Source organism: Trachurus trachurus (assembly GCF_905171665.1).
Source record: "Trachurus trachurus genome assembly, chromosome: 9".
Classification (NCBI taxonomy): domain Eukaryota; kingdom Metazoa; phylum Chordata; class Actinopteri; order Carangiformes; family Carangidae; genus Trachurus; species Trachurus trachurus.
Genome location: NC_139895.1, coordinates 4,815,707 through 4,837,832, shown reverse-complemented (window position 1 = coordinate 4,837,832; position 22,126 = coordinate 4,815,707). Strand labels below are relative to the sequence as shown.

The 22,126-nt window shown below is 39.6% G+C and overlaps 1 protein-coding gene across 1 annotated transcript in view; it reads right to left on the bottom strand.

Annotated features, from left to right (window-relative positions):
- The window catches only part of LOC310991891 (uncharacterized protein), a gene marked incomplete at its 3' end in the record, with an annotated part of 147,902 nt that extends 126,152 nt beyond the window's left edge, over positions 1–21,750 (bottom strand). The window contains exons 1-3 of the mRNA XM_083979822.1: positions 21,640–21,750; positions 20,258–20,308; positions 19,866–19,925 (exon numbers count right to left, since the gene is read on the bottom strand). Coding sequence (XP_083835948.1) covers positions 19,866–19,925; positions 20,258–20,276 — 79 coding nt within the window. The 5' untranslated portion in view covers positions 20,277–20,308; positions 21,640–21,750. The remainder of the gene's footprint in view (positions 1–19,865; positions 19,926–20,257; positions 20,309–21,639) is intronic.
- Between the last annotated feature and the right edge of the window lie 376 nt (positions 21,751–22,126).

Here is a 22,126-nt window from a genome sequence, read left to right as displayed (position 1 = left end):
TTCACATATTAATAATTAATAATTTCACTCATTATCTACTCAACATCATGTCGACTAAGGGCTGGGAGAAGTTTCAGAGTCTATATTTCAAGCTTGTTTGTAGCGGAAGCTCCTCTTCCCGGTTTGTCAAATTTGGACGAACCGGGAAGAGGAGCTTTGAGAAACTTCAGCTACAAAACAAGCTTGAAATATAGACTTATTTAATTTTTTTCGGGACAATTTCTGATTTCGGGGCTTCAATACAAGACGGACATTACGTACAAGCAGCATGGAGGTATTTGGATGTTTTTTGGTGTGTCTTTTTGTTACGTAGAAAAGTGGTATCCACTTGCAACGGACATATGGACATGCACTGCTACGCCGAGACCCCCTGTAACTCAGAGAAGCCACAGAGGACTCTGAAACTTCTCCCAGCCCTTAGTCCACATGAGGGTGTGTAGCAACCAAAAACGTAATAACGGCCAATAACGTAATAATTTTGGCCATTTTAAATGTAATAAAGCCAATAATGTAATAACATGCCAATAATGTAATAAAACTTTTGAGCCAATAACGTAATAACTTTTTGCCAATAATGTAATAAGTTACTACATTATTGGCTGGTTATTACGTTATTGGCCTAGTATTAAAAAAAACCTTTGACAATGTAATAACTGGTGCCGATAATGTAATAATACATAGATATGACTGCAGTTCTTGGAAATAAAAGGCAGTTTTGTGCAGTTTGCTAATCAAAAATAGGTATAGTGGATGACATAGTTGTCATATTTATTCATCCAAGATGTAGCCTACTATCTTTCACCTCTCTCTCTCTCACTTCTACCATGCTTTATGATATGTTTGCAAACGGAAGAAGTAAGCATTGTAGGCTATCAACAACCTCCAAAACATAACCAAACTTGTGTATTGAATGGTGTCTGCCAGCCAGTTTATGTTTCAGTCATGTATAACTTCCTGCCTCAGACAAACCATTGGGAATAGGTTGATTTGATTTTACCATTGATTTTTTTTTTAAATTAACATATTTAGCCATCATTTGTCCAACTTGATGGTTAGCGTTATCTCCAGAACACCCAAATGAAGTGGCAGCACAATTGTACACATTCAGAAATGTTTTCTTTTGCAGCACCAATCAACAAATAGCTCACTACTGAAACCAGCTGTTGGAGATCTAAAATGAAATCTCTGCAGGTTTCATACGTCTAACTTTGATTTTCATGTTTGAAAATTAAGAACTAGCCTACATCAAAACGTTGAGCTTAAAGGTCCCATTTGGATAAAGTGACATTTCACTGTTTTTTGTTTTTTCTACAATGATGATAAAGCAGCTTTAGGTTCTATATTGATACTGTGAAAGTCTAAAGGTAGATGTTTGTACAGTATTGCTCCATACAGTATAAAGGTAGTTTTTTTTTTTTTTTTTTTACATTTGTGAATGAAAAAACTACCTTTATACTTTCACAGTATAAATATAGAACCTATGTTGCTTTATTATCACTGTAAAAAACAAAAAAAACAACGACAACAAAAAACATCAAAATGTCACTTTATCCAACACGGGACCTTTAAGCTCAACGTGTTGAAAAAAAAATTCAAATAGAAAGAGAATGGTAAAACCAAATCAACTCCATTGCTCCTCCGAGCCATGCTGGGATTATCACATTTCACATTTGTCTGAGGCAGGAAGTTATACATGACTGAAACATAAACTGGCTGCAGACACCATTCAATACACAAGTTTGGTTATGTTTTGGAGGTTGTTGATAGCCTACAATGCTTACTTCTTCCGTTTGCAAACATATCATTAAGCATGGTAGAAGTGAGAGAGAGAGAGAGAGAGAGAGAGAGAGAGAGGTGAAAGATAGTACATCTTGGATGAATAAATATGACAACTATGTCATCCGCTTACCTATTTTTGATTAGCAAACTGCACAAAAACTGCAAAAAATCCTTTTATTTCCAAGAACTGCAGTCATATTTATGTATTATTACATTATCGACACCAGTTATTACCAGCCAATAATGTAATAACTTATTACATTATTGGCAAAAAGTTATTACGTTACTGGCTCAAAAGTTTTATTACATTATTGGCACGTTATTACATTTAAAATGGCCAAAATTATTACATTATTGGCTGTTATTACGTTATTGGCCATTATTACGTTTTTGGTTGCTACAGGGTGAGTAGATAATGAGTGAAATTTCAATTTTGGGTGAACTATCCCTTTAGTTTTCATGAAACATCAAGGGCCCTAGTTTGGTGGCGCAAGCAGGGTATAAAATTAACTTTTTGACCTATCTGCCAATGGCAGGTAGGTCAAAAATTTTACCGGCCAAAATATGTTTTCACCGGCCACTGAACTGCTCACAACACAAAGTCATTAAAATCAGCAGTGTTTTCCCCATTGCATTAGTTAGGCAGCTATCATAAAGTAACAACACACACCTGCCTCCTAAACTAAATTGTTGCAATAAATATATATATAAAAAAAATAGGTTTAATCAGATTAACTGATGGAATGACAACAGACATTACACAAATAGGCTTTCAGAGGAAGATATAGCCTAGTGATGTGAGTTTTGAAACTTAGCCTACATTTAATTCAGACTGAATAAGTGGTGTGAACACAGGTTTTTTATTTGGTTTTTTTTTTTTAAATGTAGATTGCCTACTGTTCATCCTACAGTAGCCTATAGAAGGATGCAACTTTCCTTTGAAATATCAAACAAAGAGAACTATGGACTGTGGAAGTTTGAATAGCCTAAATACAGAAGTTATCATGACGTGAATCATATGTTGCGGTAAAAAAAAAAAAAAGACAGTTGATTCGGTGGAAACCCGGCTTTCCGGGCGGGGGCTGCGGGGGTAGGCTATACTTTACGGCCCAGAGTGTCACTGACACTGTCGAGCCCAGTGTTTGAATCTCTCCCACTCTCGTCTGTGATCAAAAAACACAGTTTCACCTGATCACGGCACCTCTTCACAGGGTTGCGAGCGGGGTGATGCTGCATTCAAGTGAACTCGGAAATACGAGACAAACCCGGTCCCGTATTGATGCAAAACAGGACGGAGTTATTTAATCTGCAAATACGGGATGATTCCATATTGTCGGGGACATGTGTAACCCTACCTCTCACCATCGTGATGTGTCGCCACATAAACACGTTACCACAAACTAAAGTCACTCGCTTCTGACCGCCTCCTCTGAATGACCGACTGAACGCGAACGTTACAGCAGAAAACTTGATACATTTTCTTAAATGTTGAATCACGGAGGATAAACGGGACAACTCTGACATTCGAAACACAGTCGGTAGATCTCCTGTAGCTGTAAACTGTGTTCGTTTCACTGTTCAGCATTTATGATGACAATTATATAGTGAAGTTGGCATATTCCAGCTGCCGGCCAATGGCGAGTGACCTAATAATTTTACTCGCCAAATCATATTTTTACCCGCATTTGGCGAGTGGCGGGTGCTAATTTTAAACCCTGGGCGCAAGGTAACGCAGCCGGTCTAATGCAAGTTTCGACCAGCGCAGCCTAGCGCAAGGTCAGATTGGCAGATTGGCAGATCGCGCTGCGCTGAGATAGGTGTGGCCGCGCAGCAGGGGGAGGCGTCACAGATTCAGCTTGGTGCAGTGGAAGTTTCGTGCGAAAATCTCCCGCCGAGGTTGCGCTGAAAGCTCGCCACCTCCAACCAGGTCTAGTCTCAGCGCAGGGCGGAGCGCAGCAGGTGCAGTGGAAGTTTGGCTGACTGACCTGCAGTGCACACACGTCACCAAGACCTCACAGGCAGGTTTCCACAGTGCAGGCACATTTCAATGCAATAAATATCCACAATAACCACTATTTAATGCAACTAACGGAATCAACACGTGAATTTATATCTATATAGATTGTCAAATTGTAGATTGTCAGATCAAAGGCTGTCGGCAGCGTAATGGAAACTCCACCTGAATTAACACAGCAGGGACGAACTGGCACTGAAAAGCAGCTGTGGATGTCCCAAGCAGGACTGAGGGTGGATGACTGCATGTCGCTGCCGTGTTGAGATACCACTCTGCCCTTGTGATGATCGCTGTATTTATTTATTTACATATTAATTCATTAGCGCGAGCGACCGCATCAGGCAGCCGTATTGAAAAACAAAACACAAATCATCATCTCTCTTAGTCCACCACAACAGCCTCGGTATCAGATAGTGAGTATATAGCCTACTACAGTATACTCAGCATCTCTATCACAGAGAAAAAAGAGAGAGAGAGAGAGAGAGAGAGAGAGAGCGCGTCCTTTACGCTGATTTCATCCCGCATGGTGTTTGTTTATGTTGTGATTAGTGTACACCTCTCATCTTTGGTTTGAATAAATGTGAGTTTCTTTATTAGTTTATTAGTTATTAGTTGTTGTATCTTACACTGAGCACCGGTTCTCAGTGTATCAGATCAAACCTGATTAAGGATATTAACCCTTCTGCGGTATTAGCGGCAAAGACTGCCACTAGGGGTCACTTTTTCCTCTTAATTTGACCATAACTTTCACTATATTGCAGCAAATGGCATGATTTTTGCTGACAAACCTTATTTTTACATACAATTTGAAAATATGATTTCGAAATTTTCAAAAGGTCAATATTACACTGTCGGCAAATTTACTACCCTTTAGCGGTATTAGTGGCAGTTTTTGCCAACTAACTTTGACTGCTGTAAAAATATATCAGATTAATATTTTTTTCAAATTTTTTTGCATAAATCTGTTAATCAACTTCAGTGTTGATCAAAACTACTAAAACATTTTTTTAAATTCAAAATTTTAACCCTTTTAATGCCAATTGAAAAAACAAAGTCACTGATATGGGAAAAAATACACACAAAATGAGCTATTTTCAATGTAAAAAGTGATTGGACAAAGAAATTTTTTTTCATGCTATCACAGTCTTGGATATGTCAAAGATTAGTAACATAATTGGTTTTGATGCATATTTAGTTTTTGTGCAGCAACAGATTTTCAAAAAAACTTCCTTTAGCGGTATTAGTGGCAGTTTTTGCCAACTAACTTTGACTGCTGTAAAAATATATCAGATAAATATTTTTTTCAAATTTTTTTTGCATAAATCTGTTAATCAACTTCAGTCTTGATCAAAACTACTAAATATTTTAAAAAAAATTCTAAATTTTAACCCTTTGAATGCCAATTGAAAAAACAAAGTCACTGATATGGGAAAAAATACACACAAAATGAGCTATTTTCAATGTAAAAAGTGATTGGACAAAGAATTTTTTTTTCATGTTATCACAGTCTTGGACATGTCTTTGATTAGTAACATCAATGACTTTTATGCATATTTAGTTTTCGTGCAGCAACAGATTTTCTAAAAAAAAAACCTTAGTGGCTGTTTTTGCCCCATTGACTCCCATTATAACCACATGTTTTGAATGCAGAGACATGACACTATATATAAACATGATTTTTACAGTCAGGGTGATCAACCCTGTTCAGAAGGGATCAAATTAGGTAATTTTACTGTTGATCACCTGGTTCACCCATTTACCCATTACATAGGCCTGTTGTATTACTAGCCTAGTTTCTGTATCTGTATAATAGTGTTTATGATTAGGTTAGGTTAGTCTTTATTGTCTCCCTTGGGAGAAATTCGTCTTGGACAGACCAGAGACTCCAGGCGCCATGAACACATAAACAAAACAGTACATCAAGACCATAAACAAACACAACATCATATCCCATATCCCCATCATATCCCCCAGGTCCTTGCCCCCCACAATGTCCTGAAATCACCTATACATATAAAAAATAAAAAGACAATAATAATACTATGATGCCCATCTGACCCCTTGCTACAGCAACATTATTGCACATTACTCTATACCTACAGCAGCACACTCAATATTGCACATTACCCTTTCCTCTTTACATACAGCAGCACACTCATTATTGCACATTACCCTTTCCTCTTTACATACAGCAGCACACTCATTATTGCACATTACCCTTTCCTCTTTGCATACAGCAGCACACTCATTATTGCACATTACTCTATACATACAGCAACACACTCATTATTGCACATTACTCCATACATACAACAACACACTCATTATTGCACATTACCCTTTCCTCTTTGCATACAGCAACACACTCATTATTGCACATTACTCTTTACACCCCACAACATGCTCACCCCCCACCCCCCCCCCCACACACACACACAACTTATTTCCTGTTATTAAGTAACTTAATTGATAATGGAATAAATGAGAATTTGTATCTATTGAGCTTACAGCTTGGTAACCTGTACCTTCTGCCTGAAGGCATCAACTCATACTCCCTGTGAAGGATATGATTTGGGTCTGAGGTGATTTTTTGACCTTGCTTCATAACTGTTTGTTCGAATATCTCCTGGAGAGATGATGGAGGCAACATGCCAATTATTTTTCCTGCCCTTTTGATCAGGTTTTGGAGTTGTACTTTACATTTAATGGTCAGGTTGCCAAACCAGGTTGTAATGCCATAGCGGATGATGGTTTCTATGGCTGCTCTGTAGAACAACAACATAACATCTTTATCCACTCCATGAACCCTAAGCCTGCGCAAAAAGTACAGGCGCTGGCTGATCCTTGAACAAACATAATCTACATGGTGAGCCCACTGTAACTTAGAGTCAAAATAAATGCCCAAATACTTGTGCACTGTAACCTGTTCAACCCTCTCCTCATTCAGAAAGACTAGACTGTGATCACCAACAGACCTGGGATCGAACAGCATTTCTTTTGTTTTCTTAACATTTAAAATCAAATTATGCTCCTCACACCACTGCACACATCTTTCTACCTCTGACTTGTACACGGCGATATCTGAGTCCACTGTCAGTAGACTCAGTATGGCCGTGTCGTCAGAGAATTTAAAAACATGATTATTCGGGTGATAGTTCCTACAATCGTTAGTATATAGTGTGAATAGAATAGGCGAACTGACGCAACCCTGTGGAGCGCCAGTGTTAATCACCTGAACCTCGGAGAGAGTTGAATTGATTTTAACCTGCTGCTGCCTGCCTGTAAGAAAAGAAAAATACCATTTAATTATGTAAGGATTCACATGCATCTGTTCCAGCTTGTTTAAAAGGATGTGAGGGAGTATGGTATTAAAGGCAGATGTAAAATCCATGAACAAAAGTCTTGCATAGGCTCTAGAATTTTCGAGATGTTTAATAATTAAATGTGATATGGTGTTTAAGGCATCATCAGTGCCAAAGCCATACTTGTAAGCAAATTGGCAGGGATCCAGGAGGTGTTCAACCTCACCCTGTAGCTTCCCTACCACGATGCGTTCAAGTGCTTTCATCACAGTCGACGTTAATGCTACTGGCCTAAAATCGTTATTGTCCTGCGGACAAGGTTTTTTAGGGACTGGGATGATTACAGCTTTTTTCCATATTGTGGGAATGGTGTGTGTGTCGACAGAGAGTTGGAACAGAGGACTCCAAGCTGGAGTCAACTCATCGGCAAAGGTTTTCAAAAGAAGTGCTGAGATGCCATCCGGCCCGCAGGCCTTCTTAGTATGTAATTTTTTGAAAACCTTAGCCACAGCACTAGGATCGATCACAATTCTGTCTGTTGGGTCACATGATGACATTAAAGTGTCACAACATACCTCTACACCATCATTCACCATACAGTCAAACCGTTTATAAAAGTTGTTGAGTTCATTTGCTTTTTCCATCTCATTTAACACCTGCATACACTCTCTCTTAGAATTCATGTCCATAGCTTCTTTCATACTATCCCACAGTTGTTTGGAATTTTTGTTTGAGAAAGCTTCTTTAATACGCAGACTATGTTGTTCTCGTGCTTCCTTCAGTTTGAATTTTAGTTCTTTCTGAATGGTCTTCAGTTCAGTTGTGTTGTTGTCCCGGAAAGCTTGCCTTTTCCGTTTGAGGCAGTGTCTGATGTCAGGTGTGATGTAGTCTTTGTTATTTGGGTATATTTTGATGGTCTTTTTTGGCACTACAGTGTCCACACAAAAGTGTATATACCCAGTTATTGTTTCTGCAATATTGTCAATACAGCTGTCCTCAAAGAAGATATCCCAGTCCGTGGCCAGGAAACAACCACGTAGCTCCTCTTTGTTCTCCTCCTGCCACACACTGACGGTCTTCACAATCGGTTTACTTCTTTTGAGGGCTGACTTGAAAGTAGGAATTAACTGTATGGTATTATGATCCGAATTTGCAAGGGGCGGTTTGATCTTTGCAACATATGCTTCCTTAATATTACCATAGCATTTGTCTAGTATTTTGTTTTTTCGTGTGCTGTTGTTTACAAATTGATGAAAACCTGGAAGAGCATGGTCCAGTTTGCACTGGTTTAGGTCCCCCAGTACAAATATGGGAGCATCAGGTTTATTTTCCAGTTGCTGATGAACGCAATCGGCTATGCGTGAGGCAGCTCTGGATGCATTCCCACTGGGCGGGACATAAACGACACAAATAAAAATGTTCCCATAGTCTCTAGGTAGATAAAAGGGTCTTAGGCTTAAGCATAAAAGTTCAAGGTCCGGTGTACAGACTGTATCTTTAACTGTAAAGTTTGAGCACCAGGAGTTCTTAATGTACACACAGACTCCACCACCCCTTGATTTCCCCGAGTTATTATTCCTGTCCATGCGCACATTAGAAAAGCCTTGTACCTGCGCAAGTTCATCGGGAAAGTCTGCTTGAAGCCAGGTCTCTGTGTATATCATAAGGCAGGACTCACGGTATTCATTGCAGACTTTTGTGTTCACGCGTAGCTCCTCCATCTTGTTCCTCAGGGAGCGAGCGTTGCTGAAGAGTATTGATGGTAGCGGTGGTTTGTTGCACCTGCGGCGGAGTCGATGAAACACGCCGCCTCTCTTCCCTCGTTTTCGTGGGCGCCTGCCTCCACGCCGTCGCAACAGCTCCTCCGGCACATCATCCAGCAAGCCCGGCGTTGGTGTGGCTTCTCCCCGTAGGGACAACAGCCACTCTCTGCTGCCCGTCCGCATCACCTCGTGTCCCCCACGAAGCATGGTGTTGGCGTCATGCTGTGTGTAAACGCTGGATATAACCAGCACCAGCAGCAGAAGCAGCGCAGTAGTCTTTGTGTTCCCCATTGTAACACATTCAGCACACCGACAGACTTAAACAAACAAAAAAACAAAAGACAAACTTGGCGCCCGTCTCTAGCGTCCGTGTCGCAGCAACGCCGCGCCACCGGAACCGAAGAGGAGCTGAGCATATTTGTGTGTGTGTGCGTGTGTGTGTGTGAAGTTCTGAGTGCCACGGCTCCTCTTCTCAAGATCAAAAGGCCACCTGGCCAGCAGTTGCATAATCACACTTACACTTTGTTTTTGTTTACTGTATGTAGACTCTTTGTAGTTCTGAGAGCCGGGGTGCATGTTTTGATTTTTTAGCTATATCAAGGTCGGTGCACAAAGGTCACACACCTAATTGAACATACACTTCTGAGGTCAGTCCTGCAGTTACGTACCCTCTATTTTAACCCTGTGCTCTCCACCCAACACACACACACACACACACACACACACACACACACACACACACACACACACACACACACACACACGCTCATAAACACCATTATACAGATACAGAAACTAGGCTAGTAATACAACAGGCCTATGTAATGGGTAAATGGGTGAACCAGGTGATCAACAGTAAAATTACCTAATTTGATCCCTTCTGAACAGGGTTGATCACCCTGACTGTAAAAATCATGTTTATATATAGTGTCATGTCTCTGCATTCAAAACATGTGGTTATAATGGGAGTCAATGGGGCTAAAACAGCCACTAAGGATTTTTTTTTAGAAAATCTGTTGCTGCACGAAAACTAAATATGCATAAAAGTCATTGATGTTACTAATCTAAGACATGTCCAAGACTGTGATAGCATGAAAAAAATGTCTTTGTCCAATCACTTTTTATATTGAAATAGCTCATTTTGTGTGTATTTTTTCCCATATCAGTGACTTTGTTTTTTCAATTGGCATTAAAAGGGTTAAAATTTTGTAGTAGTTTTGATCAACACTGAAGTTGATTAACAGATTTATGCAAAAAAATTTGAAAAAAATATTTATCTGATATATTTTTACAGCAGTCAAAGTTAGTTGGCAAAAACTGCCACTAATACTATACTAATAGTTTTTTTGAAAATCTGTTGCTGCACAAAAACTAAATATGCATCAAAACCAATTATGTTACTAATCTTTGACATATCCAAGACTGTGATAGCAGGTAAAAAAAAATCCTGTCTCCGATCATTTTTTATATTGAAAATAGGTACTTTTGTGTTTTTCCCCTTCCAAAATCAGTGACTTCATCTTCTAAATTGGCACTTAAAGGGTTAAAATCCTGATTTTTTTTTTTAAATATTTAGTAGTTTTGATTAGGACTGAAGTTGCTCAACAGATTTATGCAAAAAAAGTAGAAAGAAATATTAATCTGATATATTTTTACAGCAGTTAAAAGTTAGATGGCAAAAACTGCCACTAATACCGCTAAAGGAACTTTTTTTTTTAACGCTGTATGAGGGTTAATAAACTCATTATTCGGCCACTCTGAGCTTGGACCTCCGGACCAAAACAGCTGTTTCCTCCTGGGAGAGGTTCGGCCTCTGGCGTTGCTGTCTCCTCCGTCCATGTCAAAGTATAAAATGACAAACTTGCGGTGCGCATCGCCCGCGGCGCAGTTAAAGGTGAGGAGAGGAGCTCATTTGATTGGTGAAGATCCGGCTGTGTTAATCCCACTTCACGCCTTTCTCACCTCCTCCTGTCTCCTCCCCCTTTGCCGTTTGCGCCGGTAGGAGGGACGAGGGGAGGGCTTGCACTGGCCTGCATCGGACTTCGCTGCCCACCAAACTTGCAAAATGGATCTGGACACGCCTCATCGGCACTTAGACTTCGCTCGGTCTAGGAAACTAGGGCCCCAAGTCTCCATGACACTGGGTACTAAGTGAAATAAAGCCTTTGTCTGGGATTCAACAATTCAAAACAACAATTCATGTTATTTTATCTTGGTTTGTTATATTTCTTGGTACATGACACTGAAATAAAATGGATTACAATATCTCATAGTTTATGTTATTGTTCAAATTCATACAGATGCAAATTCAATTAACAGAGTTAATATAATTCGCTATAATATAATTTTTTCCAGCCCTTCAAAGTGCAGGAAAAACCCAGTTTTTATTTGGACCTAACCAACTCACGTATCCCTCCGGCCCAGGGTTAGCGGCCGCCGATCAGCAGTTGGTTAGGTCCAAATAAAAACTGCGTTTTTCCTGCACTTTGAGTGGCTGGAAAAAATTATATTATAGTGAACAATGGAACTGTGTTTTTTTTTTTCAGGTAAAACCTCTTTTAGGCTACGAAAATAGGCCGTTTCTTTGGGTCCATTCACAACAATGTATGTTGTAAATCTCTGAGCAGGGCTATTATGGGCTGGCGTTGCTAACGGGAGGAGTGCAGAGAGTCTGCTACTGCAATTTAAGTACTTAGGGGCTATTTGTAGATCATACAACCCCACTTAAAAAATATGCTACTATCCCTTTAACTTTTTTGCTCACTGGCCAACTGGCTAGTGAGCTTTAAAAATCTACTGGCCAGAAAGATTTTTTACTGGCCAAAAATTATGTATAGCTGTTTTGTATATATTTCATTGTGTTGAACTGTTATAATACACTCATAAGCATTTTTAACACATATCATAGCTATTAGCATATTTTTGTGTGGAATAAAGGAGTCAAGTTTGCCTTTTTTTCCTAAAAGGTTTATTTTAGGGATGCACATGGTTAACCGTTAACCATTAACCTATAACAAGAACTTGACCGAATAATACTATCAGTTATTTATATATTTATTTATTAGCTCCTTATGTCATCAACTCATGGGGGCGTGTCGACATGTGCAGACTACCACTGCCTTCGCCCTTCAGTCATATTATTTAGTAGCTAAAAGTTTCACAGGAGGACTGACACTGTGCACCATGAAGGAAGATCAGACAATAAATGAAGCTACACGGACATAGATGTGAATCACCTGTAATAACGGCACTGCAATAAAAAAAAAAAAAAAAAAAAAAAGACGTGGCAGTTCTCCTGCAGCTCCACAGAGGAGCTGTCAGAGGAGCTCTGCTGCTCCTCTCTCTTCAGTCTGGTGTTTGGCTGCACTTTCAATAAGAAAAGTTCCATATGAGCGCGATCAGCAGAGACAGAGCACAATGGATGTGGCATTGATCAGATATCGCAGCGCAGGGTCACGTGGGTACGCCGAGCAAGATGGCGGCGCAGTAGAGGAGCTCCGTTCACCCACCGATATTTATAATGTTTTACTGCATGAAAAACCACAACTTTTTTGCAAAACAACAATCCTTGGCGTTCACGATTCGTGCTTGAGCAGACCAGAGTGTTTTTTGGACCTCAATGGCGACCACATCGAAGTACTTCAAAGATACGTTCCGCATGGCTACCAGAAATACACCACCGACTGAAGTTAAGCTAACTTCAGACCCGCCGTCGCCAATGCAGCCAGCAAAACAACCTGCCGAAAAAACTGTAAGCCTGGAGAATTTGTTTGTCGAAATCTCCAAAATGAATAACACGCTACAGGGAGTGGCAGCAGACATAATAACTATTAAAGAAACAACAAATGAGCTAAAAAACACCGTGAGCGGCATTCAAGAAAGGCTCGAGGAGGCGGAGGGGCGGATTTCCCACCTGGAGGACACGACTGGCCGGCTGGTGAATGACGGAGAAGGCGTTGAGAGAAAGATGGAAGTTTTGTGGGATCGCATTCAAATGCTTGAAAATCACAGCAAACGAAACAATGTAAGATTACTGGGGCTGAAAGAAACATATGGGACGAACGGCACAATGGAAGAATGTGTGAAGAAAATGCTGAGAGACGGTCTCGGTCTGGATGTCGAGGGTGAATTTGAAATAGAGCGGGCACACCGAGCACTTGCCCCCGTCCCCAATGAGAACCAGCCGCCCAGACCGGTGCTGGTCAGATTTCTGCGCCAGTCAGCGAGGGAGAAAGTTCTGAAGGCTGTCAGAATAAAAAGAGGTCTCGAGTGGGAAGGAGCGAGACTCTCCGTGTTTCCAGACATGTCGAGGGAACTGGCCGAGAAGAGGAAGACCTACACGGCCGCGAAGAAAACACTGCAGCAGCTCAATGTGAGATACACGCTGGCGCACCCAGCAACTCTACGATTCACTTGGAAAGGGAAAAACCGGAGCTTCACGAGCGCAAAGGAGGCGGAAAAATTCATCCAAATGAACTGCAGTTCAAATGGGTAAGCAAGCACGAACGCTTAAAAACATAAACAGTGCACAATACAAGATGACGTGGACATTGAGAAATAGACTGATCTAAAAGTGGACCGTGTGTGTAACAGATATTGGTGGGGGTCTGGGTCTGATCCTGTACCGCCTGAGCAGAAAGCCAGACTGGCTAGAGGTGTAATAACCCACGGACCAAAACGTCCGTTGTTTTTCTTTCTTCTTCTGTTTTTCTTTTGTTTTAGTATGGCTGGAGAAAAGCCAGGCGCCCCAGTTAACGTTTTGTGGGGCTTGTTTAAGTTTGTTTTTTTGTATTTTTTCTTTTTCTTTCATGAAAGTGTTAAAGTTAACAACACTGTTCATAAAGTGGTTTACACAGAGTTGCACCTGGTGATGACAGCTACTGATAGAGAGGAAAGTGAGATGTTGACATTACATGATGCATTAATAGGGGACACAGCATCAGAATTTCACAATACGTTTTCTTTCATACTAAAATATGACTAGGAATTATGTCACATGCATAAGCTGGAACATCAATGGATGTGGAAATCCTGTAAAAAGAGGGAAGGTATTGACTTATCTAAAACATAATAATACTGACATCGCTTTTTTACAAGAAACAGACTTTGTAAAAGAAGAAGCACTCAAACTGAAACGGAGCTGGGTCGGACATATTTTTCATAGTTCTTTCTCTACCAAACGGAACGGGGTAATCATATTGGTGAATAAAAATTTGAGTTTCTCTTTTCTTAAGGAGGTTAAAGATGATGAGGGCAGAATGATATGCGTACAGGCACTGATAAATGGGACTAAGATGACGCTTTGCAACATTTATGCCCCAAACAAGGGAGATCCAAACTTTTTCCATGAAGTAAACAAGACACTGGGTGACATAGAGGGCCAGATAATATTAGCAGGAGATTTCAACCAAGTTTCAGATCCCTTTTTGGATAGGAGCAAATTTAGTGGTCCAATAACGTCTAAGGATAGAGCTGCGATACATATGATGAGTGAGGATATGGGATTGGTGGACATATGGCGTCTGATAAATCACAGTGACAGAGAATATACTTTTTATTCACACTGCCACCAATCCTATTCCAGGATTGACATGTTTTTGATAGCCAACACAATAATAAAACAAGTTGTTAATTGCAAGATTAAAGCAATGGCTCTCTCAGATCATGCAGCAGTCGAACTTAGCATTGACATAAATACTGACACTGAGAAAAAAGGTAGATGGAGGATGAATACATATTTATTACAGGATGAATCCTTCAACTTGTCTTTAAAGGACGATCTTATATCCTTTTTTGAAATTAATGCTGGCAGCGCAACCTCAAAAGCGATGGAATGGGAAGCATCAAAAGCGTACATTAGGGGAAAAATTATAGCACATTCATCCAAAAAGAAAAAAGAGGATATGAAGAGAATAAAAGAGTTGGAATCTGAGACAGTAGTCGGGAAATAGAATTATCAAAAAACTTCTCAGATAAATTATATCGAGATATATGTAAGCTTAAATTCCAACTCCAACAAATTTATAATAAAAAAGTGGAGTACGCTTTATTTAGGCTGGGCACAAATTTCTATGAAGGGGGAGAGAAGACAGGTAAGCTGCTTGCTAGACAATTAAAACAACAAAATTCCTACAGTGTAATACCAGCAATTAAGAAGGGAGATAAAATAGTTTCCTCAACAAAAGAAATAAGTGAGGTCTTCCAACAGTTCTACAAAGAACTATATACATCAGACATCAACCCCACACAAGAAGAGTTGATGGGATTTTTCTCTAACATTAATCTGCCTAGACTGTCACCTGAACAGGTGGAATTATTAGATAATTTAATAACAGAGAATGAAATCAGGAATGCAGTTTCATGTATGAAATCAGGGAAATCACCGGGCCTTGATGGATTCCCTGTGGAATACTACAAGCAGTATATAGATATCCTGGCTCCAATATTGCAAGAGATATACAATGAAGCTTTCAAAACAGGAACTCTTCCCCCAACATTTAATGAGGCCTTAATATCAGTGATACCTAAAAAGGATAGGGACACCACAAATCCCGCTAACTACCGACCTTTAAGTTTGATAAACCTGGACTGTAAGATCCTGACTAAAATCCTGGCTAGAGAAGGCTCTGCCGAATATTATACACTCTGACCAAGTCGGATTTATGAAAAATAGGTCCTCGACCGACCATATGAGAAGATTACTACACCTAATTTGGTTGAATCGGACAGGAAAAGAACCGGTCGTTGCCCTCTCGCTTGATGCCGAGAAGGCATTCGACCGAGTTCAATGGGAATTTTTATTTGCAGCCTTGTCACATTTTGGTTTTGGACCAACCTTTATTAAATGGATTAGAACTACAAAAACCCTAAGGCAGCGGTGATAACAAATGGTGTAATCTCGCCCTCTTTCAACCTCACCAGAGCCACTCGACAGGGTTGCGCTTTGTCGCCATTGCTGTTTAAAGGCCCCATGCTGTGCACTTTTCTCTGGGTTTATTTACCTGCTGATATCCCTAACAAGATGTATCATTGGTTTTGAGTACCTGTGATCTGCTTAATATCGTCTATATTGCCCCTTTCTGTTGCCTCTTTCTGGAGTTCTAACAGGCACAGGTCATTTGGCCAATCAGAAGAGAGAATGAGAACCACTCCTCTGATTGGCTGACTGTTTTAGAGTGGCATGTGGTCGGGCCAATCACAGGCAAGTAACTGAAACCTAAGCTGCATTCATAGAAATTGAAAAATAACAACTGGTCACGGTGGGCAGAGTTACCTTGTGTGTGACATCACAGAAAGGAGGAAGTGCTATCTGCTCGTCTTAAAGAGACAGTTCCTACAAATGGGCGGTGTGTGTTTCTCCGTTTATGACCAGTTTGATGCATGGGACAGTATATACGTGGCCCAGAGACCTCCCCAAGCATGAAAAAATAACCAAAATCACATTTTTCATGCCATGGGGCCTTTAATATTGTACTGGAACCATTGGCTATTGCCATCAGAGCTAATGCAGCTATTAGAGGGGTGGAAGGAGGAGGGAAAGAGCACAAACTATTATTATATGCGGACGATATTTTGATGCTGATAAAAGACCCATTAAACTCGATACCACACCTGATGAACACGATACAATCTTATTCTAAATTATCAGGATATAAAATTAACTGGACAAAGTCGGAAGCTATGCCTATATCTGGTTTATGCAATTCCAATGTACTGACAAATTTCGGCTTTAAATGGATATCAAAAGGGATGAAATACTTGGGAATCAAACTCAGTAGTGAAGTGGAGGAAATACCTTCACTAAATTTAGAACCTTTATTGCAAAAAATTAGAACTAATTTGGATAAATGGGGGAAACTTAATCTTACATTATGGGGAAAGGTCAATGTGATAAAGATGGTGGTCTCTCCGCAAATTAATTATGTGCTTATGATGTTACCAGTAAACGTATCACCTCAGATCTTTAAACAGTATGATACAATAATTAAAGAATTTTTATGGGACAGGAAAAGACCCAGAATTAAATTCAGTAAAATGTGCTCTCCTAGAGACAGAGGAGGACTTGGGTTGCCAGACCTGAGATTATATTATGTCTCCTTTGAAATGGCCAAATTAGCCAAACACTGGAATAAGGACAACCAGCTAGAGTGGGTTACTATTGAAAATAAGATATCATCCCCTTTCACTCCTATTGAGAGATTATCCCAGTCTACTCGTAATGTAGTGAACCCTATTATGGCTCACTCCAAAGAGATCTGGATCAAAATACATAAAATGCATAAACTATCACATTGTAAACAAAGATATTCTTCTCTGTGGCACAACCCCATGATAAGCATTGGGAAGAAATCAGTATATTGGAAGGAATGGCACCTCAATGGACTATGTCATGTTGCTGATCTACTGTATATGAGGAAGGTGTGTTTATGTCTTTCCTTGATATAAAAACAAAATACAATCTTAAGGGAAAGGAGCATTTCTGGAAATATCTACAGATCAGAGACTGTATTACATCCAAGATTCAGTATAAAGATGGAAACCACATCACGGACTATTTCATGCTGCCTGTGGAGCATCGCCGAGCCTCTATATTTTATAGAACAACAAACCAACTGCTCAGCGATAGCTGTCAGAGCCTGAAAACGATATGGGAGAGGGAGCTGGGATGTCTGATGGATGAGGAGGAATGGACGAGAATCATATCTAACAACGGGAAATTCATTAGGGAAGCTAAAGGGAAATTTACACAATACAAAATAACACATACTACTGGACTCCACAAAGACTAAATAGAGCCGGCATAATGAACAATAACTTGTGTTGGAAATGCCAGAAAGACATAGGTACTTTGTTACATTGTATCTGGGAGTGCCCTGTCATTCAGCCTTTTTGGAAAACAGTCCTGGACAATTTGAGCAAATGGCTGGGCAGTGACATACCGTTATCTCCCAGGTTATGTCTATTAGCAGACAGAAGCCAAATAGTAAACATATCAAGTGGAGAGTTCTCTGTAATCATGGCAGGGACTACAACGGCTGCCAGGGCAATACTTAAACTGTGGAAAACACCTAAAGCCCCTGAACTAAAAGAGTGGATAAACATTATGGTTAAAACAGCTTCATATGAAGTTATGCTCGACAAGATGAATAACAAGAATAAGGTCAAGGCACCAGTCTGGGACTTGTTTTGGACTCACATCACCATGACTGATGATCCTACAGCTTGAACACCTTTTTCTGAGTGTATTCAACATGTATGTATCCACCTATTGTATGTATATGTTTTCCAGCTATGTGAATGCATCAATATGTCCCCTATACATCATTACATCATCGCATCATTTATATCATTTACATAATTTATGTGGTATTCTTATTTTATTTTTGTTTTTCTATGCCACTGACACCTCATGTAACGTGCATAAGATGTCTGAAAATGTAAAATGTTCTAATGTCATACACCAGAGATAAAAGAAATAAAAACTTGAATTACAAAAAAAAAAAAGATATCGCAGCGCACATGTTTATTTAACGGCAAAAAAAAAAAAAAAAAATTGGAGCGATGTTTTTTTTGCCGTTAAATACATATGTGCGCTGCGATATCTGATCAATGCCACATCCATTGTGCTCTGTCTCAGCTGATCGCGCTCATATGGAACTTTTCTTATTGAAAGTGCAGCCAAACACCAGACTGAAGAGAGAGGAATACACACATGCGCCGCGAGTGTTGTAATCGGTCACAAATCATTGCTATACGGCATGTTGTGAGCTTTAAGATCTGCACGACAGCGGCTCACAACCCAAGCCTCACAGCCGGGTCAGGAGAAACAGTAACAACAACGAAGTAGTTGGATTTTTTTCACTCGCCAGAGTGGCCAGTCAGCCGGCTTCCTTTACTCGCCAAAGCATCAAAGTTAGTCGCCACTGGCGACTGGCGACCGCTAATTTTGAACCCTGCATGTGCATGATAAAAGTTATAATATTTAAAGGTGATAGCTACAAGTTTAATTCCTCCTGGCCAGTAGGTGTAGAACTCACACTGCCTGCTCGAGAGGGACCCATGTGCTTGGACAAGGGCGCCGCCATAGCTCAGCTCATCCATACCGGAAGTCACGACCGGAAGTTGCTTTTCTTTGTGTATATTAGCCTATTTCTATGTTATTCTAAGAACCCCCTCTCTCTCTCTGGCCTGTCTAGCCTCTACCTGCTCTTTTTACTAAACTTAACCAACTCCTTTCTTCATTGCCTAAACTCAACCAAAGCACCCACCAAAGACATTTCATTTCTTTTTTCTCTCTCTCTCTCCTGGTCTGCTGTCAGCAGGAGCGCCGCTAGCCGTTAGCCGTTAGCCGTTAACAGCGTTTTTTAATAACTCAATAAACGATCCATGCAAAAAAATATTTAGTTAGCTCAATCATGTTGTAACTAAGATATTCGCTGGAAAAATTTTTTTTTATCATGGACCATTTGAGTTACTTAGTTATTTTTTTTTATCTGAGAAATGATACACACGAAGAAGAGCAACTTCCGGTCATGACTTCCGGTATGGATCAGCTGAGCTAATGGCGGCGCTCTTGTCCCTGCATACGGGTACTCTTGGCCTGCTCTCGCTCCAAACTTCCGTTGTACTGGTCGCCAGTTACAGCAGTTACACATGACATCAACATTCTAATGCTGTTGCCACAGAGATCATACCATGCCGACGTTGCCAACGTAACCAGATGTAAATATTTACATATTTTGGACCCGCCAAAATTTATTAAACAATTATTTATATACTATTTTTAAAAAATTCAGTAAAATTAATACTTTTATTCTGCGCCCCTCTAGACATTCTGTGGATGCATTATTTTTGAAAAATTCATCCTTTCGATGAAAAAGTTGTAGCTATAACCTTTAATCATTAAAATATTTCTAGACTTCTGCCCAGCTGCTAAAATCCAATAATAATGGAAACACACCATCATTGTAGTCTGAAAACACTGTGGTTCAGTTCAGTTTCACTCACTCTTAGGTGGCAGCCATTCCAAGCTGCTTTTACGCTTCAGAGGTGCATCTTCATCTTTAACTATAAGGACACAGAAATAAAAAATAATTTGTTCATTCAATTCAATCTTCAATTTTTAATGTAATATCTGATTAACAATGGTTAAAATCTAAAATAATTGAAGGTTAATAGGCTCCACTAAAAATTATGATTTATCATTTCAATCACACTTATTATTTATTTGATCTGAAGTTATTGAGTAGCCTATTGGTGGCACTCCAGATATGTTAAAGAAATAGTTACACTTGTTAGTTACAGGTATCAGATCCCTGATCATTGGAACCACTGAATGATCACATTATTTTCCATCCAGCTACGAGTATGAATTATCATATGATGCTTCACTGACTCACCTGGTGCTGCAGCTGCCATTGTGAGCTCTGAGGAAATCAGGACTAATTCACCTGGAGGGAAGAGAGAATAGAGTTTAGCCTCTGTCACACTCAAATCTGTTACAAATGAATAACACAATAAATGATCACACTCAGCTTTTCAGCTCAGTAAAATCTTACAATGCACTTACACTTACAATGCATTATAACAAAATACATCATTTTAAATGGTGTTCAAAAGCTGTAGTAGCTAGTTAGTAGTTACTTATCAATTATTTTACAGTTTCTTTTTAATCAAAAATGAACAAGAATGACCTTAAATCATTTCTCATGACCTTCAGGAGAACCTTTGTCACCACTGATATCAGGTTCCAACACCTCAGCCAAAACCCTCAAGAGACTAACAACCGGAGGCCTGTGCTATGAGGAAGGACTTAAGGATATCAAGATAACAGACCTGCCAACCTTGGCAAAATATTGTTTAACATTAGCTTTATTACATTACTATCACTTGTGGCATGCGCAGACTCTTGCAACTACTTTGCACACAGTAATTTCCCCATTCACTTGCCGGAAATGGGTTATAAAAAAGACAATAAAAAATATATTTTGCTGCAAAAATGTTGTTGCCTACATGTTTAAACTGTAGAAATAATTGCATCCCTCCTTATACAGGCCTACTCTATCGGATTCATAACCTTAAAATTCTAGGGTAAGAGAATAACAATGTGGAATTTAAGTAACCATATAAGCCCATTTACTCAAATAAAATCATACTGTTCTTGACTACAGTTTTGGTACTTTCCACATTGGTACACTTATACTGTACTGTAATACAGTAAATGTATAATGTCACCATTCTAGCCTCAAACTCATTTAGCTTGTTCTCCTGAACTCAATGCCAAAATTAACTAGTAAACATGGACCCAGGAAGACATTTTCTGTTCCTGTTAATATTTAACTATCAAGTGGAATCTGAAATGGCGGTATAACAGCTAGTGTGCCAAGATTAAAAATCATCATTAAAACTTTGTCAGAATCACAGAGAAACCACTTCAAATTTGTTTTACATTCAATCCAGAAAGCTCTCTCTTGCTGGACTATGGTCCCAGACGAGTCTAAATTAGAATATTCAGGGAAACTGATATTCAGCCTGGATCAACAAAAACCTAAACTAACCCATTTTTACCAGGAAAAGCACCCATCAACAAGAAGACATTCTGAAATGAGTTTTCACTATGAGCCTAATCAATTTACATACCCCTTAATTGTGAGTTGTAATTGAGTTGTAGTACTAACATGCTACCAAAACGTGACCACAGACAAAGGCATAAAGCACCAGCAAAGAACTAAAACTGGTTTCAAATCAGTTTATGTTCCAAAAATTGAATCTGGACACTCACCTGCGAATGATCAATAATCCCTTTTTGATGTCCAATTATTGCTTCTGAGTAAAGTTTAGTCGTGTTTCCCTCGTAGTTGAATTTGTTGCTGCGCCATCATCATTCCTGAACACTTTGCAGTCATCGACCTGATAACAGTAGCGGAAAGGGAGGAGGAGAGCTTGTATGCGTTCAAAGGTTGAGTGAGATAAGATTAGGGGAGGAGGAGTTTTTTCCATATTACATATATTTAAGCCCTTGAAGATCCGGTCATCAGAGAAATAGAATGAACTTGGTTGTCATTGACATTTTAGGTGTGATTGAGGAACACTGACGAAGAAAAACGCATTTGGAGAGATATAAAAGTATAATGTATTTGTCCCTCCTCATTTACTTCACATTACACATTAGTTGCGACCGGGGGGCGGGACTAACTCTGTTATACTTTTATAAGAGACTTTCTTCTTTCATTTGATGGGTTGAATGTGTATATAATACGAGTACATGG